This window comes from Trematomus bernacchii, unplaced genomic scaffold, assembly GCF_902827165.1.
Source record: "Trematomus bernacchii unplaced genomic scaffold, fTreBer1.1, whole genome shotgun sequence".
NCBI classification, from domain to species: Eukaryota; Metazoa; Chordata; class Actinopteri; order Perciformes; family Nototheniidae; genus Trematomus; species Trematomus bernacchii.
In genome coordinates this window covers 1223620-1250846 of record NW_022987686.1, presented here as the reverse complement: position 1 = coordinate 1250846, position 27227 = coordinate 1223620, and the positions used below count along the sequence as shown (strand labels likewise).

Below are 27227 nucleotides of genomic sequence, written 5' to 3'. Positions count from 1 at the left end.
CCAATGATAATAAACAAACATTTGCATAAAGCATATTTGTCCACTCATATGTTGATAAGAGTATTACAAACTTGAAAAATATTCCTCTAAGGTACATTTAGAACAGATACAAAATGTGTGATTAATTTGCGATTAATCGCGATTAACTATTTTAATCGACTGACAGCCCTAATGCTTACCTTTAACCTTTGTGTGCTGTTTGGGTCTGTGGGACCCGTTTTCAGTGTTTTCTAAAAGAAAATGTATGCAATTTAATTATTTTAACCTGCTTTATTTGGGGGGTGGACCTCACATCCTCTAGGGGGATCCGGGGTTTTTTGTTTAATGTTGAAGTGAAATACATCAATCTGGTGCACTTTGAGCACAACATGAATGTATGGATACAGCTCTCAACACTCAGATGAAAGGGAGCTGTATACTTTTCAATAATCCAAACATCTTTAGAATATGATCACAACCAATAACAAATCATTTAAACTTGTTTATTCTTATCTTATGTTACCTAGCATTCTTTCTTTTCACGACTAGGCTGTTCAATGGGGCTGATGTGTTGTGGAGATTCTGCCAGAAGGAAAATCACGGTCAAACTCCTTATGAAGTGTGCGGTGAGGTGCCGCTCCAAATTGCTTTTCTTCCCGACTGCAACGCTGGTTCCGCAAATCCAGGAAGAACGTGATTGGTCGATATTCATTGTGGGGGTGGGGGGAGGAGGGGTGTTAGATAGATATAGAGTTGTAGTAAGTAGATAGAGTTCGCTATGATTGAGGTTTCGTTTATGCATAGGGTAGATTCTTTTAATTGCATTTCCTTTTTTTTGTGTGTATTTTTTACATTTTGGATTTGCTTGGCGAGCTACGTATTGAGGGCTTGCGAGCTACCGGTAGTTCGCGATCGACGTGTTGGAGACCCCTGCTCTATCACAACTACATTTACTTGTATGAATCATTCAAATTGAAGTTGCTTAAAGTACGAAACTGTTTCTTTTGTTTACAACAGACAAGAACCCTTATTCATTCCCTTATTTTGCAACCCTTTCTTATTAAACTTGTTACCTGACCCTGTGTTTGCTAGTAAATAAATACCTTGTGTCCCACTTGAGAGACAACGTTTCTTTGTACTCTTTTGAACACCTTATGTTTACCCTGATGTTAGATAATCACACATCACTGTCTGAAATGCAAATATGTTTTCAGGATTGTTTGTGATTTAAATTCATATCATGAGGTCTCTTTGTGCGTACCTAACTCTCCATGTTCAATGACTTCAAAGGTGGTCCAGAAGTCATCGGCACTAAAGGTGATGTTCCTCATACTCAACGCAGATTCTGCCATCTCCGTAGGCCGCATGCTGGGAGAAACCTACCACATAACACAACAAATAGATAAATACATAACTAGGCAAACAACATCCAGCTTCCTGGATCAATATCACTGCCTTTGGAAAATGTCTCCCTTAGAAAAGCTGCTCAATATTAAATACAGAAATCTGACTCGCAGCCATGTACGCTGATTAAATTCATTGTCAAGTTATCAGGTGAATATGGCTGTACAAAGCAAATGTGCTACTTAACTCCACGGAGAGAAGGTGGAGTATTGAAGTCAAACTTTGGTGCTCCTCTTTAACCCCATCCATATTCTGCCGCTGCTGCAGACCCGTGAAAAAGGAGTCCGTAACTTAGAGCGGCCCGCCCGCCTTGTAAAATGCAATTACTCACACAATTAAATCAGACGTTTCTTTGATTGGTCTGCTTCTGATTTATTTCGAGGGCGGTAATCCCATCAGGTTAAACCAGGAATGTCTCAGCCCTATTCTATCAACCTCTCCACCTCTCATTCTACCCAACATCATCCTTCATCCGCCTGCCTTCATCCCACACTTCATCTCCCCTCCCTTCTTTCTTATTTCACCTTACCACTTAAGGACCTGTGGGAAAAGCAGCACATGCCCACATGCCATCTGAAAGTACACACACACACACACCTTGATTAAACAGCAGTTTTCTGGCTCTCTCTTTTCCAGGTACACCTCGAAGATCAAGTCCCCAGCAGGAGAGAACTGGGAAGAGAGAAAGAAAATGGAGTGATCAGAATTACGAAAAACAATGCAGTTGGATTAATTGGCTTTCTTTTCAATTTGACTCCTGTGTGGCGTGAATCTAAATGGAAAAAAGGGAGAGAAAATGTTATAGAAAATAAAACAGGTGGCTTTTAGAGCTGGAGGCAAACGAAATCCAGGTAGCGTTAATGGAATGCAAAACCCGGCTAAATAAAGAGAACATGTGTGAGACAAACTTGTAAAGGTGGAAGCGCAGGGTGCATGTTTCACCTACGCTAAAACTGATGTGCTCTCCTGAGGTGTTAACGTTACGTGGGCTGTCAGTTTAAAAATTGTTTTGAAGATGCACCTAGGAACATGTTCAGGGGTTATTATGGGAAAGGATAACAACTTTTTAAAAAGAAGAGATGCAAGGAGAGAGATATGGGTTCACTGTAAAAGTATTTTTTCAATTGTGTATGTGCACAAGGCTTGTCACATGGCAGAAAAGAAGGTGGTTTAATTCAATGTTAGCTTTTTTATTAATTAAATATGACACTTTAATGTATTCATCAACTCTGTGTACCTTCATTTATCAATGCTTTATGGCTTATGGTTAAGTTAAACAGTAAATACATTTATTTCCCATCCATACTGCTTCTATGCGTGCTGGTTAAGTATGAAGCTAGAGCTAGCAGGCTGTTAGCCTAGCCTAGCATAAACACTGTAAGCATGGGAAAACAGCTAGCGTAAAAAAAAAAACCTTTTAAGCCTAATCATAAAGCTCTCTCTTGTTTTTATTTTAATCACTCTGTATCCACAACGTTAGAGGTTTTTATGTTTGGAGTTTTATACTATACCTTATGGTAAGCCAGTCACAGCCTTGCTCCATAGCCTAATTAATGCAAATCCATAAGAGAGGTATTGATTATTTTGTTTAACTCACATTATGGCCTACCGCTCTTCCTGTGGTAGCATGGATTCTTTCCCCCGCAGGTCAATAGATACTAACCTATGTGAAATTAAAAGGATGACTTTAAAGTGGCCTTTCTGTCTGACATTCAGTAGGTCAAACTTCCAATAAAACTATGACACTTTTTTCAAGATGATGGAGCTATAGGCTAATCTTTCTCCTGCATCCATTTAAAAACAGACCTTTGGTGAGAGAAAACAGAAAGGGAGAAAGCAAAAATCTAATGTTAAAAAAAGACAGGGTCAGTCGAATAGGACCAAATCCGGATTTCTGGCCAAGGGAAGTGGTTATCCATCTCCTGAAAAATGAACAACTAAGTGAGGATGAAAAAGGTTTCTTTTCCCTTGGCTTTCTGAAAATTACAGTTACTCTTCCTTTGTCATTAAAGTGCAGGTGAACTGAGATGCATTATTGGCTTGAGAACTATCAAATGGTTGGGGGGAGGAAGCCACTTCTGACTTCTGTGCTCCGGAAAGAGCACAGAAATTACAGTCATTCTAACCCAGGGGTCTCCAACCTTTCTTCATCTGAGAGCTACTTTGAAAAAATGAAAGTGGCCAAGAGCTACTTGCATCACATCGCTTACATTTATTCACATAGCCCTCATCAGTTGAATTAAGCTATACTTTTGTACACGTGTGAAATTGCAATACCTAAAGCTTATCACAAATCTTAACTTCACATCAAGGTCCAAGAAAACGAAAATGTGTCACATATAATTATGGCCCACATAGTAAGTACATCACTGAGAATTCACATAACTGTCCTTAATCACCACCTGACAAGCATCTTATGGCACATGTGTAAAATAAGTGCATTCACTCTTTTTTACAGTCAGTGAGATGAATGGCACTGCATGGAGTCCACCATACAGGTGTATGCTGGAGTGTACCCACTTAGGTTCACTCTAATAGAGTCATTTAAATGTCCATCAGTCAGTCTTGTTCTGTATTTAGATTTCATGACATTCATGTCAGAAAAAGCTGCTTCACAAAGGTCTGTAGAGCCAAATAAAGCAGACATGTTCAGTGCTGCTTGGTGATGTTCTTATAGTTTTCTGGGTCTACAAGGCTCCAGAAATGTTGTGAGTTTTGCTGAGACTTAAAGGTGGGGTAGGTAATTTTGGAGAAACCAGCTTGAGTGCGCAAGAATTTGAAAATACACAGCCGGAAAAAATCTGCCACTTCCTTACAGAGCCCCTCCTCCAACACACACGAACGCGCACATGACCAATGAGGGCACGAGATAAGTTTGTGCACAGATGGAAGGCTGACAGGCAGGTAGGCCATCCAGTTATTTTAGCCGGGCCGGCTAAAATGATTGGTCGTACTTTTTACAGTGCTACAGCTTCCACAGATGAATTTTTTTTATGACATTTTTGTCAAAGCACTTAAGATATTCATTGCTATCGGGATGTTAAGAGCATTCCATGGAATATAACAAAAAGTGTATCTCGAACCGGTTTGTCAAACTTACCTACCCCACCTTTAAGCTGAACATGATTTTGGAGATTTATAACCTCCATCTCCACAGGATTGACACTAAACAGTTCAGCCATCTTTTTCTTCTTCTTCTTCATCTTGGCATTCGATTATAAACCATAATAAATCAATTGTATAGGTCTAGCCTCCCTATATCTGTGTGTGAAATTGTTCCATCCTCAAAAACAAAAAACTAATGCTTCTGCAGTCTAGCTGCAGCTTCTAGCTACGGTCTTCTGTTAAAAAAAAGACACTGAATGTCCTGAATGTGGCATCACACACATGACTTAAGTCTGAACACAGCAGACAACAGGAGTATTTACAACAGCATTATAAAAACAAAAATAGTGCATGTGGGTGCACACTTACATTCTCTGTCTTACAGTTACATAAATCCCATGAATGTATGAGACTAAGTTAGCTTCATCATATCTCAATCAGTGATTAAGTGAATAATAAAGTTTCTATCGGGACACTATCAGCCTGTCACTCATTATTTTCAGGGAGGGGGCGGGGTTTGGAGGAACGGAGAGGAGACGATGATCGCGGAAGCTTTCCTCCTGCCTTCAAAAACTTTACACAAGCATTTATCAACTGAAAATAACAAGAGGACATTCATACTCTGCAATCCAAGACTTGATTAAATCCACCAAAAACCTGACATGACGATAACGAGTGTTTTTCAAAAAACACAAATCCCTCCCTGTGTGTCTCTGAGCCGCAGTGAATTCAGAGCGGGTCATTCTGCTGTTGGTTCTGGACTGGTGTTGGTGGAGATGAGAAAGCAGACTGCTCCGTGTGTGGTGTCGCTGTGCCGCTGTCACGTCTGTTCCTTGATCTCTGCGTCACCGACCAATTTGATATTCGTGTGACAGAAAAAAATCTAAAATAAAAATATTGTATTGTCCAGCCGCGGCCGAAAAATCAAGAAGCAACCTTACTACGCTATAATCGATAATCGAGCGGCGAGCTACTGAAAAGCTGCCCGCGAGCTACCGGTAGCTTGCGATCGACATGTTGGAGAGCCCTGATTTAGAGAATAAATTACTCTTTAAACCTTAAAGGTCTAAAAAGGAAGAAAGTTGTTTATGTCACTGTAGATACTCTTTTGGTTCATTATAAAACAAACTGATTGTTTTTACATCTTCAATTATATTCTAAGAAATGGTCAATCAGAAAGAGGCTGTTTGTGTAAGGTAAAGAAACACATATTGCTATTAAAGAATGAATTAACCATAATGTAAGTATGTTTTAGTTGCTCTAACCTATAGAGTAAAAGCTGTCGTTGTGAAAATGTCACACACAGATACGGCGCCATCTTGGTCTCCTAAGCACACTTTTACCTCCTCTTCTCAAACAAAAGAAAGACCACTTTAGGAATAAAGGAAAGAAAGATGTCTACAAAGTGATACAAAAAGCAACGTGCAGGAACAACAGTAATGTTCTGGAATTAAGGTATTCTTAATCTCTACCAAAGTCATCCACTTGCTGCACTCGCCGTGGCTGTAAATGCAAGTATTGATTTCCAAGTGCCACTTCTACCTTACAAGGCATGACATTGCCTTGAACCTCATTATATCACTGATTTACTTACTCCCTCAGTATAGCTGTACTCTCCACTTGCGGAAAGGAAACAGCTGAGGTCAGAACCTCCTACACTTCATCCATTGGTGTCATCGCTCTTCCTGGTTCACTTTTGCGTTTTATTTTTACAGATTCCCTCTATTCCTCCCTAAACTAGTATTGCACGTTTAACTCATCTGCCAAAAAGAGACAAAACGCACAATAAACAACAATTTCTTCTTTATTTAACACAGTAATGGAAAAGGCTCCAAACCGTTTTTCAAACCTCAATATTTTCAGTTGATTCATCTCCAGAAAACATGTTAGGATGACAGTTTATGTTTTGACATGTTTTCACAAACATCCAATACTTATTGTGATTGGCTGTTATTAAAAAGAACATTTATTTTTGCTCTATTTCTAACAACTCCTGACTAACCACAACATTCTGATAGTCTACTAAATGAAGACCCAGAGAAGTATATAAACCTGTGCCATATACCACTATAAATAAACTGCATGGACATATAACTCCTGTAAGTGCAGCGTTTATAAATCTGTGCGAGGGAAATTACATTTTTGCAAACTTTTGTTCTTTTATGTTTCATGTTTTTTTCAGTTTAAGAGTTGCATGAGTCAGCTCTGCATGGACTGGATGAACTTATTGATATTGAGTTAACTGGGTTTAATTGCTCTGGAGCTTCTGTGCTCCAAGACCCTGACAACATCATCGTAAGCCAGAGACCTCTACATGACGCCAGTGAGTGAAATGGATTGATATTAATAATAGTACAAATTAGGAAAGAGTACCTAATGTAAAAGGTGATGATTGATCTAAGATCATAAAGAGACCCTGCTATTCTTTTTGAGGTTTTACCTTTCCTGTAGTGAGTTATATAGGTTTTTGTGCAAGTAAATGGTCTGCAAAGGCTAACATCTCAAATAAATACATTTATATTTAAATATTTATTCTCTCTCAAACACACCGCCCTGCCTGAAACGCCTCCATTGGACTCCTTTGTTTACTCCCATAACAAAGTGACATAACTATGTTACACTCGCACTTCAACACATTGTACGTGATAGGCTAAGGGGCGGGACATCTCTAAACGGCTGACCAATTAGAACAGTGGGTCAGCAACCATTCAGAGCAGACTGGGCTCTGGTTTCAGACAGAGGCGTTTGAAAAGGTAGGGTAGGTAATTTTGGAGAAACCAGCTCGAGATCGCTAAAATTTGAAAATAGACAACCGGAAAAAATCTGCCACTTCCTTACAGAGCCCCTCCTCCAACACACACGAACGCGCACATGACCAATGAGGGCACGAGATAAGTTTGTGCACAGATGGAAGGCTGACAGGCAGGTAGGCCATCCAGTTATTTTAGCCGGGCCGGCTAAAATGATTGGTCGTGCTTTTTACAGTACTACGGCTTCCACAGATGACATTTTTTTATGGATTTTTTGTCAAAGCACTTCAGATATTCATTGCTATCGGGATGTTAAGAGCATTCCATGGAATATAACAAAAAGTGTATCTCGAGCCGGTTTCTCAAACTTACCTACCCCACCTTTAAAGCATGGAGACATGTCACAATAGAGGCACACAAAACAAACATAAACCAGGAATTAGCATAATAGGGCCCTTTAAATGATGCCAAAATGTTAAATTATCCCTAAAATAAGCACATCCATTATCCCACCAGAGAAAATCATCCTCATGCTGACTTGTAATTACACTGACTGCTTATTCTTAATCAAAAAACGTGTAACTTTTGTATTTTTCTACCATATTGTTCTTATATTAAAAGCTTAAGACCCACAAATGTGTGTTCCATAACCAAAATGTTTTCCCTATTTTCACCTCTGACAGTTTTATAATAGCGATTTGCTTTCCACTGAGTAACCCTCCTGACCCACAGCAGCAGACGTGCTCTGAGAGGTGGAGGGCGGGGGAAAGCAGAAAGGAGCGGGAATAAACAACAACAGCAGCATGAGATTTATTTTTTTCCCCCAGTTATCTAAACCAAATGTTTTTCTCAGGTTCGTAAAGGTTAACAGGAACAAAGCCCCTTTTCCTAGCACGCTCCCCTTATCCCCAGAAAAACAGGAACCTCGTTCAAATGCATCCCAGATTTGAGAGGCCACGATGCATGCAGGCAAATCAATGAACATTCACACACAAACGGAACACCCGTGGGTGATTTCCATTTGGACTCAGCGGGTCGACTTACTGTGGTGTCCTTCTTGTCGTTCCAGCGTGTGATGAAACTGTTCTCTCTCTCCATCTGTTGCACCCGCTCTTCATTGACCTGTTGGACACACACAGACCTGAATTCAAACTGAAGAAAAACATGTTTCGAAGGTAGGATTTATTCCTTAAATCGAATAAATAGAGGACTGGATTAATCCAGTAAAAAGGCATCACAAGAAAATGTAGAATTGGGTCGTTCAGCTAACACTTCTAAAACTAATTTTTAGAAAAGGAAGTTGGCTGTGAGTGTTTGACACAGCTCAGCGCCAAGTGAATACTTTTCTTCCACAAAGCTCCGTGTGGGAAATGATATTTTACATTCCAACTTTTTTTTCTTCTTCACACTATTATCATTTTCAGAGAACAACTTGCTTTGTTGGAGTTCCACGAGTGGAAAAGAAGATTTGGAGGGAAAAAAAACTCCTAGCGTGTGTGTGTTTAAGCCTGATAATAGGCCCCGTCGAAGACATCCAGCACATAACTGGAGCTTTAATTAGCGAGATGTCGTTTTATGTCGCGGTGAGTTTATTCACTGCTATCTGGGCTCGTGATTGGTTGGGTTTAATGGCTATTTGTCATGCAAATGATGGCGTCCCGAACCGATTTGGAATGAATGCTCCTCCTGAAACGTCAGAACAAGAGGGATCCAAGCGTTCTGTTGGGAATTAGCAGTCGCTCTGTGCTGCATATCCCATAAGCCAGGCAGCTCTCCAAGGGTAACATTGATCCCCCCCCACCCATCAGCAAAGTCAAGCCAACTACGGAGATTTGGCAGCAACAGTTCTGTTCCCCAGATTGTTAAAGTAAGATACATTTCAATATGCAATATCAAAATAAAAGAATGGTTTTCACCTGTCAAAGGATTATATACAGTATAAGAGCAGATTTTGAAGATTATCATCACTATAAATTAGGAGCAAAATCTACAGCAAGCATTACATTACAGTAGATATGATTAAAATATATTTAATTACGGTTGAAATATAACCTAAAAAAACCCTACCAAAAACAGTCTCAGCCAAAGCATGTTCTTTTTTGTTATATTTCTGCCATTAAATTAACTCCTGACATATGCAACAAACTCATTGCCAGGGTTGGGCGGCTGACTTTAAAAATGTATTCCAATAGAATACTAGATAACTGTGAAAGAACGAAATCAGTAACCTAATCTGGGTACCAAATTAGAAAAGTATGAATTGTCACCCTCATTGTCTCCTTATGATTTCATTAACACTATCAATGCTATCAAATGACAAAAAAATAAATATGTTTGACTTACATTGAAGAGTGTAATGTAGTTGCTGATGAGGTCATGCACAACGCTAATTTCCTGAGGGGTTTGTCCCCGTGTTTGGAACAAGCGGGAGGAGAAGACAGAAGCCAGTTTTTCGCTCGGCATGTGGTTGAGGTTGGAACATTGCTGAATCCTGAAAAACACAGAGAAACGTGGTGAGAATAACCCAAATGTGCCTTCACACAATCACACACACACCTCAACATAAACTATCTCTGGCTGATAACTCTCTAAATCTCCTGTGCCCACACACAGAGAATTTAGAGAAATGTTAGGCCAACTTCAGCAAAGGGACAATTAAGCCTTCTGCAAACTATCTACATCAGGGGTTTTCAAAGTGTGGGAAGGTGAGCCTCCCCTCAGAGAACATAAGAACAGCCGCGCCCCCCCCTCCCAATTATTATTGCTATTATTATTATTATTATTGTTGTTGCTATAATGCAGGGGTATTATTATCCAGTGGAATGCCCTTACCTACTGGCCTAGTTAAATCAAAGTGGTTACTTATTTTTGTCTGGGCAGTGTAGTTTTACACACCATCTTATTTGACTTTCTCAGGGCAGACCCCCACAAAGAAAAAAATATATGTACACACGTAAGGTCATCATCTTAACAGTTTTTAATGCTCGAGTCATCCGTGAGCAGAGCATCAAGTTGGCATGCCTATTACAGCTGAATGCGGCGATTACCATCTTGTTCAGCAAAACGCCTCACAAACGTATTAACATCCAAAGCTTTAGTGCGTTTTGATTCAATGCTGAGCACAGCCAAACTTGACAGTCTCTTCTCTGTCATTGTAGACCGCAAATACCTTATTCCTTCCGTGTACTTGGGTCCGAATGCTTCTCGTTTTCTGCCGCCCGTTCAAATGAAATCGCCGCCAATCACATTTCCTCGCTCGCGCCAGGGTTACAAGGCTCGCGTCTTGTGCTGCATTCACTTGCACTCGGACATCAGGGATTTTCTCTGATAAATGTCCGATGAGCCACAACTTTTATTTCAAAACAAAGCTGCCAACTGGGGTGGCCAGACGCTGTCTCCTCTCTCACTTTAGGTAACTTCACTAAAAATCGATCCATGTTGCCGCTCGCATAAAGTTAGCTGAAGTTAACGAGCTAGATTTCATTGTTTCTCTTTATTTTTTTCTCACGCTGCGCCTCCCCTGAAGCTCTCTGGCGCCCCCCAGGGGAGGCGCGCCTCACACTTTGAAAACCGCTGATCTACATCATTAACATAATGCAGCTGAATCACTGCTATGCACCGCAGGTTTCTGAGGGAGCAAGGTGTAATGTGAGCATCATTGAATGAGACATAAAGGGAGTGCAGTGTTTGTATGGAAATGCAACTAGAGCTGGAGAAAAAGGATTGAGGTGTAGGGCAGCTGCAAGACAGAATATACAGTGTGTTATGCTTTAGCATCTTTTTGGTTGTTTCTGTAAATAAAGTCAAAATATCTAAATGTGAAAGGAAAAATAATCAACATAAGAAGTAAATAACATCCTACAAATACAGTTTGAATACATTAGAAACCAATAAAAAAGGTTATATTTATGCCATGGGCTTTAACTCGCTAATTGCCTGTGTGTGATCATTAATCACCTCCTCCCTCCCTGACTCTCTGGACCCCCTGCAGTTTGCCTACAGAGCAAACAGGTCCACAGACGACGCCATAGCCCTCACCATCCACACTGCCCTCTCACACCTGGACCAGAGGAACACATATGTGAGAATGCTGTTCATTGATTACAGTTCAGCTTTCAACACCATTGTGCCCTCCAAGCTGGTCATCAAGGTCAGAGACCTCGGGCTCAACAGCGCCCTCTGTGACTGGATCCTGAACTTCCTGGCGGGCAGACCCCAGGCAGTGCGGGTGGGAAACATCACATCCTCCACCCTGATCCTCAACACCGGAACCCCTCAAGGCTGCGTGCTCAGCCCTCTCTTCTACTCCCTGTTCACTCACGACTGCGTGGCCACACACAGCTCCAACACCATCGTGAAGTTTGCTGACGACATACAACCGTCATCGGCCAGATCACCGACGGCAACCAGAAAACCTGACATCTTGGTGCCAGGGTAACAACCTCCATCTCAACGTCAGCAAAACCAAGGAGCTGATTGTGGATTACAGGAAGCAGCAGGGAGAGGGACACGCCCCCATCGCCATCAATGGGACTACGGTGGAGAGAGTCAGCAGCTTCAGGTTCCTCGGGGTCCACATCACTGAGGACCTGACATGGACTCTTCACACCACAACCATCACCAAAAAAGCTTGACAGCAGCTCTTCTTCCTCCGCAGGCTGAGGAGGTTCAACATGGACTCCAGGATACTCTGCAACTTCTACAGGTGCACCATAGAGAGTATCCTGACCTTCTACAGGTGCACCATAGAGAGTATCCTGACCTTCTACAGGTGCACCATAGAGAGCATCCTGACCTTCTACAGGTGCACCATAGAGAGGATCCTGACCTTCTACAGGTGCACCATAGAGAGTATCCTGACCTTCTACAGGTGCACCATAGAGAGTATCCTGACCTTCTACAGGTGCACCATAGAGAGTATCCTGACCTTCTACAGGTGCACCATAGAGAGTATCCTGACCTTCTACAGGTGCACCATAGAGAGCATCCTGACCTTCTACAGGTGCACCATAGAGAGTATCCTGACCTTCTACAGGTGCACCATAGAGAGAATCCTGACTGGCTGCATCACGGCCTGGCATGGCAGCTGCACCGCTCTCAATCGTAAGGCTTTACAGAGGGTGGTGAAAACTGCACAGAACATCACCAGGACGGAGCTGCCATCCATGGAGGACCTTTACTCCCAGCGGCTCAGGAAGAAAGCCCTCAGGATTATAAAAGACCCCAGCCACAAACTGTTCCGTCTGCTGCCGTCTGGCAGGCGTTACCGCAGCATCCGGACTAAAACCACCAGACCCAGGGACAGTTTCATACCACAGGCAATAAGACTGATAAACACCTGAACTGTTGAAACAACATCCATAACATTCATCTGCTACTTAGTAATTATGTATCTATTTATCTAATATATCATTCCAATAACTTGCATATAGACTCTTATTGCACTATTTCAAACTATTTTTCTTTTTTAAACTATTTTTCTTTTGTATTTACTATATTACTATTTACTTGCACTATATTTTTCTGTTTATCTGTGTTATTGTGTTGCACTGTTGGAGAAGCCTGTGACCTAAGAATTTCATCGGCATAACTACACTGTAGCTATGTTCGTATTACTAAATAAAGAACCTTGAACCTTGTTTAATAATGAGCCTGTCAATCTGGAAAATGTCAATAAATGTTACAAATAACTATAATGACACAAAGTATTTTCGGTTATAGAAATATATCAAATGTACTCTCTTCTTACCACATGTGTATAAACTCTTCACTCTGAATGTTGTGACCCCGCAGTGAACCACCCTGGCATTGCAGAACCTCTCCATAGTGAATCCTTCTAATTGGATATCTGTATTTTCATATCTGTAAAACTTTCTTTCAAACTTTCTTCAGACAATATATCAACAAACCTCTTAAGCCTTTGTTGGTACTTCATTGTATACTCATGTCGCACTGGGAGATTCACATTACATTTTCCTTTACAGCTTGTAATGTGAAGGCCATACCGGCAGCCTCCAAGACTAAATCAGAGATCTGACTATAAAGTATGAGAGTTGATTGGTCAGAAGGCAAACACACAGCAGAGGGGAGAGCGGGTCGTTAGCGGAGCAGGAGGGACAACAGGCTAATCAGCAGGGGACTAACAGCAACCCAGGGGCTGCTCACAGTGCACGACCTTTGAGTCCCTGCACTTGTTACAGTTTGCTGTGATGCAGGAAGGCATCTGTAGAGATACACCCGCTTACCTGCCTCCAGTGCAATCAAACACATGGAGAAGACAAGAGCTACTTTAACATTTGTGTTACTATTTTAATGCCATAATGGATGATTTAGCAAAAGTAGCTAAGTTCTCTCTTTGTGTCCTTTTAACATGAACTAGTAAGTGTCCAGTTGCCACAATGCTACATACAGGATCACATTCATACAACATAGCACAAGATGGGTTTATTCATGTTTTGTGCAAGATCTATTTAATTTTTTTATTTATTGACTTGGTTTGTACTTTATTCTATATACTATCTAATTATTGATATATTTATATTCATGCAGTTTGAAGCTCGTCTGAGTGTATGCGTGCGTGTGTGTGTGTGTGTGTGTGTGTGTGTGTGTGTGTGTGTGTGTGTGTGTGCGTGTGCGCGTGTGTGTGTGTGTGTGTGTGTGTGTGTGCGCGCGTGTGTGTGTGTGTACCTGTACAGATGTTGTAGCAAGGCCTCAAGGGTTGACCTGTTTATCTTTGGCAAACTCTCAATGAAAGTGGAGTACTTCTTTACTCTCTGCTTCTCCACCTTCTCATCTACAAAACAGACACAGAAGAGAACTACTGTAAAAGCATGTCAAGTATATACAAATATTACACGGCGCAGGTGAATCCACGATTCTGATTGGTCAAATGGATTTCTGCTCTTCATGCGACTCCTTCAAACGTGTGTCCCCACCCCTCGAAACGGCCCTCATACCCAGCGCTGACACCCAGTATGGATACAGCTCTTTGGTCAGCAGTGCGTCCTCAGCCTGGGATAAGAAGCTCTTCAGGGTGTCCGTCACATCCTCCAGCTGGTGCTCCTTCTCCCTCAGCTTCACATTACGGGCGTCCCGGGTGAACTCCTCCAGGAGCAGGGCCACGCGGTCAGGGTCCCCCGGCATCTGGTAGACCCCCTCCTGGCACAAACCTGGTTACAAAGTGACAAAAAAAGGGAGAATAAATGGACGATTGGCTCGTTACGTTTTTCTTCACCATATAATCACTGTCTTCTGCAAATGGCAGAACATACTGTCTTTCTGTATAAATAAATGCAATTATAAGGCAATAACCAGACTAGCAGATGCTAAGTAGTGGAATTTAATAACGTTGCATAAGCACATTTGAATCTAAATTGCAGGCAGAAAGAAACTGGCGCTGCGCGGTATGTTAACCTTCTGTACCACTTTACAATTTCAGACGGAGTTGACTTTTATGCCAATGCCTCATTACATTCATAGCACTTACTGTATAATGCAACAATATAAGTGCGCTTTTACATTTATCCATGGAATAGATTTTGTGTAGTGAGAAGTTGGACTATATTTTCTACATTTCCAAAGAGAAAAAATATGCTTAAAAGAGAGATGTCACAATATTAGAAAGCAGGAAATTCTCATCACGACACAGCACACTGGATGAATCAGCCTCCAAGGAGAAAACATAATAAAAGTCACAAAAAAAGATCTTTTTAAAAACTTTTCTCTCTGTGAGTATAATGCCACTCGCCATATTGGGTGACAAAAGCAATGCAACTGTCGACAATAATGGGTACGCTGTTTTTGGTCAGCTGTTGGTCGCTCAGCGCCTTTCCATCTGTGCCGGCAGCCAGAGTGATGGCCGAGAGCCACAGAGCAAAGTCCATCCTGTTGAAGCCATGGATGTAAACTGTTCTGTTAAAAAAAGAGAGGGAGAAATAAGTTATACCATGTTATAAACTGTGGTGTTCAGCATTTGTAACTAGTATACCGCTGTATATATTGTAATATATGTATCACGTATTATTAATTATGTATTGTAGGAAGACTTTCACATTTTACTGTAACTTCTCAGGTATATACAAATACAAATATTGTTATTCTATTTAATTTATTTCAGCTTTTATTGGACATTTTTACTTTAACGTCTTATGTTTACATACATATTTTATAAAATGTAATTTTATTTATTATGGAAATGTACTTTAACAGCATATGCTTATAATTTTTTTTTTCTAACCCTAACCCTAACCCCTTTACTTAAACTTCTCATGTTTATAAAAAATATCTTTATTCCATTTTATTGTATTTCTTCTTGCACATTCATCTTTTATTTTATTTAAATCTAAAATGGAGCAAAGTCCTTTATTAAACAACCAAAAGAAAGTGCTTCTACAGTAGACGCATTGATAAACAAGCACGGGTTTCCCAAGAGGTTTCATCCAAAAACACACAAACAAAAAGCAATTAACGCAGTAAATGTGTTGGATTACTCTAAAAAGGAAACGGTTGGCTTGTGTTACGTGATGTCTCACCTCCTCTGTACCTACAATAGGCACTGTAGCGAGACTTTAAATTAAATTAGATAAGGCTTCAGTAGGTAAAGTGCATTCGGACTAACAAGGCTACAAAATCAAAGTGTACAGACTTGCATTATGCATCCTGTCCGTGTATCACCAGTTCCAATTAGCACTCCATTTGTTCGTCAAAGCTTTGCATACCTTCTTCCCTCCACCATCAGCAGGACTTGGATCTTTTCCTCCCCCTCCGTATGTGTGGAGACAGCTGTGGGGAAAAGGGCAACAAGTTGTGGAAAATGCCGCCTCAAAAAATATGCACATTCACAAAGAGCGACTGCAAAGTAACACGTTTAGGTTTGACATTTGCAGTTGTTCAATCTCTATCAAAAGCACAAGCGCCTGGAAGCTTTCACCAGGAAATGCATTCATTACCTCTTTACTGAAAGGTCTCTTAAGTAGGCATTTACTTTTTAAGTCAGTCCCTGCCCATATGAGTGCATTTGTCTTGATATATCTGGCTTTTATTCTTTCTTTCAAATGTGCAGACTTACTGTAGAGTGGGAAAAAAACAAGGGAACAATATAGCTGGGGATTTTATCCCACTGCAGTGAGGCTAGGGCTGTGCGATTATGGCAAAAATCATAATCACGATTATTTGGGTCAATAATTGATATCACGATTATTAAATACGATTATTCATTGACTTTGAAAAAATCCATTTATTGAACTTTAAAACAAATACAAATAATAATTTGAACAGTATCTTTTTAACTGTTGATTACCCTGAATGTATAATTCAACTGAAAAACCAATACAAAAATAAATAAAATAAATGATACATTTAAATAAATAATATCAAAATAATAAATACCAATAAACAAGATCAACAAATATTTTGGAGCGCACTTCCACAAGCTACTAAACATATATAAATATGATAAATACAAATAAATGAGACCAAAATAAATTAGATCAAATATGTTCTAGTGCAGTGCTTCTCAACTGGTCAGGCCTCGGGACCCACTTTTTACTTGGTCAATACATCGCGACCCAACATTTTGAAGCACTCAAATCTATTCAACAAAATATCGTGCTGTAATATATACGCTTTTGAGCATACAATATTAATAAAAGTGAAGTACAGTGCATATATCCCTTATATCCCTTCACAGAACTAAAGTATGCTTTTAAAAAAGGTTTAATGAGATGATGGAATCAAAGCTGAACTATATAAAAAGGCACACATGCTGAAACCCAACCCCAGCAGAGGGGTCTGGGGGGATTCTCCCCCAGGAGATTTTTAGAAATACTAACATAAACTACGCATTCTGGTACACTCTGAGAAGAAAATCGGGCCTTCAAAATAAAAGTTTGAGTTTTTCCCCAAAAAAAAAAAAAAAAAAAATTCAAATTTTGTTTTTCAACTTTTTTTTCTTCACTCACACATCCGCGACCCACTCGAAACGGGTCCGCGACCCACTTTTGGGTCGCGACCCACCAGTTGAGAACCACTGTTAAATCTAGTGCACTGTCACAATAATGCAAAGCAAAATAATTGTTTTTTTCGATTGTTTTCGTAATTGTGGCAGGCCAAAATCGTAATTGCGATTAAAATACGATTAATTGCACAGCCCTAAGTGAGGCCCTCTAATGCTGTTTGGGTTTCTCTTTCCTTTAGTGTGTTATATAGGTGTTTGTGCATGTCAATCTTTTGCAAAGGCTTAAATCCCAAAGTTCACTCCAGAGGGAGTTTCTCTCCCACACACTCCCCCTGCCTGAAACACCTCCATTGGACTCCTTGGTTTACTTCCGCAACATAACTACGTAACCCTAGCGCTTCTATTGGCTAGCGCTCCAACACATTGTAGGTTAGAGGCTAAGGGGCAGGAACTTCTAAGCGGTTGACCAATCACAACACAGCCGGCCAGCTAACCAATCAGAGCAGACTGGGCTCTGGTTTCAGACAGAGGGTGAAAAGAGGTGCTGCAGCACAGGCAGTATGATAACAATAAAGAGCTTTTTGAACATTAAAGCATGGAGACATGTCACAGTAGACCTGGAAATTAGCATAAGTGTGCCCCTTTAACAGCATTTCCTTGTTTCAATGGGAATCATGGGTATAGTATTTGTGTAGCTAACGGTTGAAACCGTGTCAAATTACAAGCTTTCCATAAAATCGGTCAGTTTGCAACTAAATAAGATTGCAGTATGAAAGAAAAAGATAAAACAGAATTGCTGCCATTCTTCATCTGTATATCGTTTTTTTTGTATCATTCTAGTGCAAATATACAGGAAAAACTGGGCTAAGGGACATGAAAGATCTACTATAATCGCTTATGTGAGTTCGTGCAGCTGCTTGGATCAAGGCAACAAGCACACACAAAACATAAAAAAAGATATGAGCCGTGCAGTTCACTCACAAATCTCCAAGCAACAACATCTGGCACTTTCATCTTACTCAAGTTTGCAGTGGTTGTGCTCCAATAATAGATACAAGGAACATCTATGGATAGTATTGTATACGTGTTCTATGATAAAGGGATACTAACTGCTTGATTACTCAACACACCTGAATATACGCTTTTTTTCCCCACCCAACAATTAATCGGGGAGGAATAGAAAAATAACAGGAATCGGTAATGAAATCGGTCTCTTTAAAATCAATGCCTTTTTTATTTTTATCTTCAAGTAATTTGTATGTTCAGTGAAACAGCAAAAACAATTAATCCCCAAAAGTCTCTCTGAACAAATAATTTGCTTTTTGTTCTCTTTGGCAGACATTGAAGGGCACCGCATTTCAATCTCAGCCAAACAACAAGAGAGAAACAAGCGGAGAACTTCAGAGATTGATATTGACTGGAGAGAGGTTTATTAACAGTGTTATCAGGTAAATGCAAAACACTTGTCATGGTTGTTTGAACAAACACAAAGCAACCCTCTTGTATCCATCTTACAGCGCTGCGGGACGTTTTTTCATTACGTAATATGTTTGTGTGATAAGGAACTAAGTCTGCGACCTTGTTCTCGCCATGATTTGTAGTGGGCATCTTGGTAGAGGATTTCTTGGATGTTTTCCCATGGTAAATCAGAGGGATTTAGAGGGCCGGTGCATTTTGCCAGTAGGAGCATTAAGTGTTTTCTTTCTTCTGAAAGGTCCTGTTTGATGACCTCATAATATAACAAGCCCCGTTCCCTTGGGATTGGTTACCATCAGTGGTTCGTCTGCATTGATGGAAATCTCCAATAAACACAGCTGGGTTGGAAGCAGTTTAGGGATCCAATGGTTGATTGGGTGCGATAAAAACGTTGGTTTTGTAAATGTACATTTTGTGAAAACCAAAGTCCGAATGGTATTAGTTATTTGAGGCTGATAGCGATACTGATGACAGCTAACAATACATTGGCTGATATGTTCTTTTAAACAAACACGATGTAAAGGATCCCTAACAATTAAAATGTTTTGTGAAAACCAACGGATGAGGATAATTCAAATGAATGAAGTTAATCATCATAACTATCAGCCTGAAGTACCATAAACCGGCAAACAGACTGCATCTTTCCTGCTGCATGCTAGGAATCATGTAGTGATTTTAATTGAAAAGTGTATTTATTAAATCCCTCACTGCTACACAGGGGTACCTTTCATGTGGTGGTGTCAGTGCGGAGCAAATAACAGTTAATCCCATGTCACAGACAGTGATTCCTAAAGGGATCCTTTCAATGCTTCAGAACCTTACCATCTTACCATCCCCCCCCCCCCCCCCCCCCCCGACAAAACACAGTCCCTTCTGGCGCTTCGGCTGTGACAAATATGGTTGAAGAAAGCAGGAATCAAAATGAGCACCGCTGCAGTTCTTTATCCCGCCCAAGGTGAGGATACGGGGCGGCACTTTGCACGATTTGATCCACATCGAGCCGTAAATGGATTAAAAGGATACATTGATTCTCCCCTCCTTCTGTTCGCACATCACGCCGGCGCATCGATCAATCTGCCAAAGTATGTGTGAACTTTTGAGCCTTCCCCCCCCCCCCGTGACTGGCAGCTTCCCTACACTGACTATGCTTTAAATAGCTGCTGTTTGCCAGTGGAGATATTAGCGAAAATTAATGTGAGTGGGCGACCATCATACTGGTATTATTCCGTATATTTATTGTGGTGAACACAAGTGTAGTCATGTTTTCATACTGCAATCTGTGACAGGTCAGGGAGATCGGAAACCTATTTTTGCCGATGTGTGGCGACAAATGTTGTTAAATTGACCTTTAAGGACCTCATTCTAATACAACATTTTCTTATATACACTACTGCAGGGTTGGGAGTATGATGTGGAATGAATACAATCGTATAATAAAATGTAGTCAATAACCTAATCTAAGTATTACAATATTAAAATAACTTTTTAATTACTCTAATACGAAATATGAAAAAAAAAAAAAATTATGAAAAATTATCATTAATTATTTTGTATTTTTAACATGGAGGTGTGCTTATTTGTTCTTATTTATTAACTTGTGCTATATGTTACTCTACTAGTCAACTTATCTACTGTTACCTTTTGTCTGCTCAATGTATTTAAAGCATTACAAAATAAAAGTACTTGTTATGAGAAATAGTCAAATGAAAATGCTATAAGCTTACTGAGCTCCTGTAGCTGTTTGAGTTGAAGCATTTCCTCCTTTTCTTCTTCTTCTCCCGAGCTGAAGTGCAGCGCAGAGCCTTCCAGGACGAACCAGCCCACCCTCCAGTGGTACAGGTCGTGGCCCTCTTTGTAGTGCAGTCTGCCAATCAGCTCGCCCTCTCTCTGCACCAGCCCTTCCACTTTAGACGGGACGAAGCACTGCGAGTCACAAACAGAGAACAAATTAGGAACCTTTTCTGGATCTTTTCACTGAGGCGTATCACCTCGAAACTGAAAAAAAACAGAACATATGCAGGCTTGTCAAAATAAACCTATGCTCAGTTTCTGCTCCCTGGTTGAATTATTTTTCCATATCTCCTGCTCAGTCTGGCCGTTGTTGTGTGATTCAAATTGAAATACGGAGGTGAGAAAGGCCTTTACACAGATGGAGAGACATATGGACTAATGCGGCAATACCTCCCACTATCTATGACTGTGTTGCCTGGTTTTACAGAGATAAAAAGGAATAGGGGACATATTTATGTAGGGTGTTATGACATCCTGTCCGCATGTGGGGGGGGGGGTAGTAAGACCACTTGTCTTATTGAAAGAAGCACAGGGACTGACTGAGGACAATAATGCAAAGTAAGAGTGAAATGGATGTGTAATGTTCTTCTGCAGCACATTCGCACAGTTTTATTCTTTTTAACTTTAAGAGGAAAACAAACTTTAAAAGGAGGTGTGTGTTTGTGTGTGTGTGCTGTATGCAAAGTGTGTCACCTTTGTTAGCGCCTGGATCCAGTCATGCTGTGTTTCCTGTGTTTCCGCGCCGACAATCAGTACCCGCTCCGTCTGCAGGTACAGATCCACGGTAAACACAGCCCTGCCGGAGACATGCGGTTAGATATCCGGAATTCAAAAGTGTCCTCGAAACCACTCATAAAGAGGGAAAAGAATACCTAAATCTGTTTATTAACAAATAAAAACAGACCAGCTTATTGTCTGTGTGATGCGTTTCCATCAAACTAAATATATGCTTGTAAGTGCCTGTTTACGTGCACAGCATTACAAGTATATGATACTGTTTAAATAAAAGACAAAGGCATCAACAACCGTCAATTATTACAATTATTATAAACATATTTCTAGACACTGTTGACTGAATTTATGTAGGCGTACTGTAATAAGCTCAGGCCCTTAATGTTTGCCTTGGTTTATCACTATTTCAAAACTAATGATTTCAGTTGTATAAGTTGCATTTAATGAAACGTTTCTTCCTACACACCTGTCAACAAAAGATTTTTGGAAGTTCCGCATTCACGGTAAAGTTGTGTAAATTGAAAATGACGGAAACAACTGATCTCATCTATACATATATTTAAATTAAAAAAGATGGATAGGAGGAACGTTTTAACTGAAAGTTATATATACAATTATAAAAAATGTAATAAAATATATTTTTGCTCAACAAAAGATGACAAATAATATTTGTTCTGTTTATAAATGAATGTTTTATTGTAGTCTATTCTAGAATTTCTACAAATAAAGAAAATTACTAATTAAACTTAATCTTTTTTTGACAGTTGAAGAGAAAGCATCTTCTGATTAAAATATTAAAAAGGTAAAATGAAGTGTATTTTGACTTGAAGCTGAATATGCTCTCGCAAAATGTGTGTCAGTCAGTCAGTGAGGAACCTTCACCCCCCTGGGTCATCAAAAACATTTGTATTAGTTTATACACACTGACTATATAATCCTAAAAAAAAAATGCCTTCCTTGCGCACATGCAAACACGTTTTCATCCACAAACACTTGCAGGCTAAAGTGATGCTGTTGGAAGCAAAAAGGCAGCGCTTAATCTTTGTTGGTCTTTCTGCTCCTGTCGTCTCTGCCTCTGTGTGTGTATGTGTGTGTGCGTGTGCGTGTGCGTGTGCGTGTGCGTGTGCGTGTGTGTGTGTGGAGGTACACAATTTGAGTATCAGTATCTTAATGGCTGCCAAGCAGTGGCCTCGTTGCCATTGGTGCGCTGCAGCGAGGGAGGCTCTAAATGCTACGGCGGTGGGTGTTTAAGGTGGCGTGTCACGGGGGTCACGGCAGCGCTCAGTCGCTCTCCTTTCAGACGTGTCAGGAGAAACAGGCTAGACACGGGTGTTTGTGTGCCCTCGTGTGACCCCCTCCCCACCCTCCCCCTCTTCTACCTCCTACTCCCCCACCCCCCGAACACTCTTTTTTTCGCCGGCAGGTGTGCAGGCGCTTGTTAAAGGGAGTCCCAGTGGGAGAGCAAAGCATGGAGTGGCGGAGGGGTGCGGCGATGTGCTGGGCAAATGGTACGGTGAAGACGGGAGGAGGAGACGCAGGGATGAGAAGATGAACGCTGCATCATGGGAGTCCCAGAGGGAGGGAGTGGCAGGGGAGAATAGCAAGATATACAGAGAAAGAGCGAAAGGTGTTGAAACAAAAGCATTCATGGAACTTGAGATGAGAGAGAAATAGAACTATCATCAGACAGGACACGCTCTTATACTGTATGTGTGTAGAGTTGTAAACCATTTGTGTCTCTTATATGAGGTGCTATATATCTTTTAAATACTTGTTTCCTTCTTCTTTCTAACTTTACTCTCAATATGCTATAGGCACACAAGAAGCAGGTGATAAGCAGAATAACCGTATTTTCAGCCTTAATGTATACCTGTCTACAATTTTCATGTATTCAATAAAAGGGCAATCATTTGATGAAAGACCTATAAATAAAATGAAACTTAAGACTAGCCTTAAGCCATGGTTTATATACAGACTTTCAAGTCAATTGCTTTCATTAAACTGAGCTGAAAGTAAATATAGGTTTAGGTAAATTCACTGGAAAAGATAATGTTCTGATTTTAGCAAAAGTACTTTCTGAGGCTGAGTTAAGTTGACAGAGTTTGAAACTTTTCCTTGTGGAGGAATTTGATGCACAATATACACCTGTGGTTTGAACAGGCATAGCGTTATCCATATGTATTTCTGTAGCCTTTTATTTTCTCCTTAAGGCTTTTGTGTGCTCTGAGAAAGTCTTAATTCCCCAACCCTCATATATCTAACCCATCTCCCTGGCAGAGGTAGCACCTGAGCCCCTCTAAAAGTCTATTTAAAATTCAGCTTGTTCTCATGGTGTGTGATAGAGAAAGACAGAGTGTGAAATGGTGCAAAACGGAAAAGAGAAAAAAAGGTTTGTCGAAGGTCAGAATTAACTTGGAAATATTCTTGTTTAAAACCTCAACTTATCACCAGCCAACATACTGCCTTTGCATTAATTCCTTAGTGGGTTTGTAATATTAATAGGACTTTAGCAGAAGTACAGTACGTGTAATTCCCGGTGTCCTCTGCCACGGTGAAATTACCCAAACGCTGTGCTTAATGAAAGCGACACCTACGGACTCCTGCGGCGCGGCGATAGGCTGCCGGTAAGGAGTGTGTCATCTGCATACGTTAATATTCATGAGCGGCAGACAGTCAAGAGGTGAGGCGTCCCCGCTCGGCATGCTGGGAACGCTGGAAGTTGCAGAAGTGAGAGGGAGTGAGGCAGAGTTTAATCTAGTGAAACGCACAGCCATTATGAGCGCCTGGCGACGGAGAAGTAATAGCATTTCTGGGGGCGACGCCATGACCTGTAACTGGCATGTAAGCTAAAAATGGCGCAGTGTCGCTTTAAAGCAGGGGTGGGGAACCTTTTTCCTTTCAAGGGCCATTTCAATTTTTTCAACATCCTCAGAGGGCCGTACAAATTATTGACCTCTGCTTAAAAATACTAAAATCACAGCCCATTCATTTTGCCTTTCTTTCATGCTGTGCAAAGAAAAAGCAACCTCTTAATCCAGATATCTTACCATGACTCGCGCATGCATGCACGTGCACGGTGTGGCATGACCACCAAAACAGAAAGATATGGACACAAGGTGTGTGCAAATGTATTTAGTTTCCTAATGCTCCCCCGGGAAGTTTTTTTTTTTAAAGTTGAAGTTTCAAACTGTATTCTTGTTTATTAATTACAACTTTTTTTTAACTGTCATATCGTATTTTATACCTGTTTACTTTATTCTCTTGTTTTTTTATAACTATAATGATCATATAAAGATGTGCCTTTACCTCACTGGTTATAGAAAAAGCTTCTTATAATCGTTAGCCTAGCTAGCTAACCAGATGCTAATAACAACAAAGTTATTGACTGTATGATCAGTGTGACAGATGAACAGATCGCCACTGGGCTTTCAACTAAAGACACAGCCACGCAAAAACTGCGACATGTGTACGGCTCCTTATGGGTACTGCAATTTTTTAAGTGCCGGAGCCGCGTTCTGGTCAGCACTGCACCCCTGTCTTTATAAATTACCTCGAGGGCCGTACCAAATGGTCTCGCGGTTCCCCCTGCTTTAAAGCACACAGTATTATTATAGTAACCTATCATGGCGGTGATGATAAGACCAGCTTATTAAAGGTCATAGTTTTAGCTGGCCAGATGTGTTTCTAATAGCTGTGTAAATAACATTAATACAAATAAAAGCATTGTTCTGCTGCCGTCATTAAGGGCCTGGCTTGTGCTCACACACACACACACACACACACACACACACACACACACACACACACACACACACACACACACACACACACACACACACACACACACACACACACACAACACACACACACACACACACACACACACACACACACACACACACACACACACACCACACACACACACACACACACACACACACACACACCACACAACACACACACACACACACACACACACACACACACACACACACACACACACACACACACACACACACACACACACACAATATATATGAGAAGAGAGGATGGAGACATCTGTTTTTTCTCAGTGTGTTTCCAGACGAAATAAAAGAAAAGTTGGTTGTCAGAGCAACTTTTCTAACTGAATCATAAGAGAGAAGCGATGGGGGAGGTGTAACGGTACAAAGTGAACGGAGGGAGGGCAGTTAAAGCGCCGCCGTTCGCCCGCATCCCTGCCAAAGTAAACAGGAAATATAGCCGTCATAAAGCCTTGATAGGTTCTGTTAAATTGAATAATGCTCAAATGTAAGATTATGCTAATGAGGCATATGACGAGGCAGAGGAAGTGTGTATGCGGCAGTGTGTGTTTACATGGCTTGGTGTTTATGTTAATATATCAAACACAAGTGCAGTAAATGTAATACAAGCAAATAAAAGAAAAATAAATCATTTAAAAACTTGTTTTTGTATGGGTGGCGTGTGTGCTTAAAGCAGGTAGAACAATGAATTATTAAATTATGATATAGTGGCAAATAAAATGGATTTGACTGTACTGGTATGTGTTTGTGTGTGGATTTATGTAATCTTTGAATTTTATGTAAATTACCAATTAATGCACAGGATTTAGATCAATATTACATGTTATGTTACAATACGTCTAAATCCAACCATTGAATCATTTAAACAAACAAATATGTGTATGAAAATAGAACAATTAATCTTGCTTAAAGGTTTCCAGAAGATTTTAGAGGTACAAAGTTTTTATTCGACAGCAGTGATACTGTATGTACATAGTGTGTGTTCTTACCCGGCTCCAGTCATTGTCTCTGTGTTGCTGATAGCCAGGCTCACCACCTCCGACGCGTCCACCCTGCCGATGGCCGACGGGTTTCGCTCGCTCTCGTAGTAACTCAAGAAACCGCCTTCCAATGTACACCAACGACGCGCCATGTCTAAAAATACACACAAACATGTCATGAGAAAAACTTTCAGATACATGTAAGATAGAGCTTGGGCATTATTGCTTGAACGTTTAACTGCTCACTTAGAGGTATGCTGGAGACCTTCCAGAGATAATCTAAGACGGGCTTTTATTGTGAAAGGTAAAAAAGTAAGAAATAAGGCTGTGATGCGCTGCCAATGTGGGAAATAGGAAAGGGTTGTTGCCGTCTTAGTTCCTGCCGGTGTGGAGTAAAAATCCTTTTAGCATCACTATATGTTTGCTAGGTGTAAATAGCTCATTTCCAATGCATCCTGGTATAAGTAGGTTATGTTTGCATAGTTCTGCAAGATGGAGAACACAGCTTTCTCCATTACAATTCTGGGCAATATGTTTCTTCCATGGACTACATATGTGACCCGCTCTATCGAAATCAGTCGGAAGTCGCAACGGCTCATTTCAAAATAAACGTGGATTTGTATAATATGGCTTTCAGAATATGAAACTTTTATTTCCAAAATCACACGATAAATACATTTGTGAAGCTTGTAAAGGGAAGATGACAGGCACCTCTCACTCGCACTCTGCTCTTCCGCAGCGCTGCTTCCCCTCCCTCCGGCTGAAATTATGAATGTAAGGCGTATACTGTAGTAACCATAGATAACACGGCAGGGTCCGCTACAGTTTGTTTTCATCTGATTTCAATTCAACAAAGTCTTGGCTTTCAGAATATTAAACTTGTTTTGGCAAATTCAGATGATAAATACAACTTTGAAAGCTTGTAACGGCATAATTAAAAGCGGAGAACGGAGTAACTTGACGTCACAGCAGGCATAACAACAGCCGGTGTTTCTCTTGAGTGTTTTCCCCGGGAAACAAACACAATACACAAAAATGCAAAAATACACAAACACACACACACACATATACACACACACACACACGCACATATACACACACACACACACACACACACTCGCGAGCTTCCCCCAGACCAGTAATCCAAACGAAAATATCTTCCCTCCGTAGTACTTTGATCATTTATTAGCCGCTAATAATCAATCAGATTGATGGATTCCAGAGAAGAGGAAACTTTAAAGGCCTTTAAAAA

At 40.6% G+C, this 27227-nt stretch overlaps 1 protein-coding gene across 2 annotated transcripts in view; it reads right to left on the bottom strand.

The window, feature by feature from the left end:
* Positions 1-27227, bottom strand: part of zmp:0000000660 (arf-GAP with Rho-GAP domain, ANK repeat and PH domain-containing protein 2) — a 112656-nt gene that overhangs the window by 13425 nt on the left and 72004 nt on the right. For both annotated transcript variants that reach the window (XM_034136894.1, XM_034136895.1), the window contains exons 16-26: positions 25985-26129; positions 21154-21256; positions 20394-20592; positions 15956-16019; positions 14986-15149; positions 14195-14407; positions 13926-14031; positions 9582-9729; positions 8283-8360; positions 1981-2055; positions 1241-1358 (exon numbers count right to left, since the gene is read on the bottom strand). In XM_034136894.1, the coding sequence (XP_033992785.1) occupies positions 1241-1358; positions 1981-2055; positions 8283-8360; positions 9582-9729; positions 13926-14031; positions 14195-14407; positions 14986-15149; positions 15956-16019; positions 20394-20592; positions 21154-21256; positions 25985-26129 (1413 nt within the window). The remainder of the gene's footprint in view (positions 1-1240; positions 1359-1980; positions 2056-8282; positions 8361-9581; positions 9730-13925; positions 14032-14194; positions 14408-14985; positions 15150-15955; positions 16020-20393; positions 20593-21153; positions 21257-25984; positions 26130-27227) is intronic.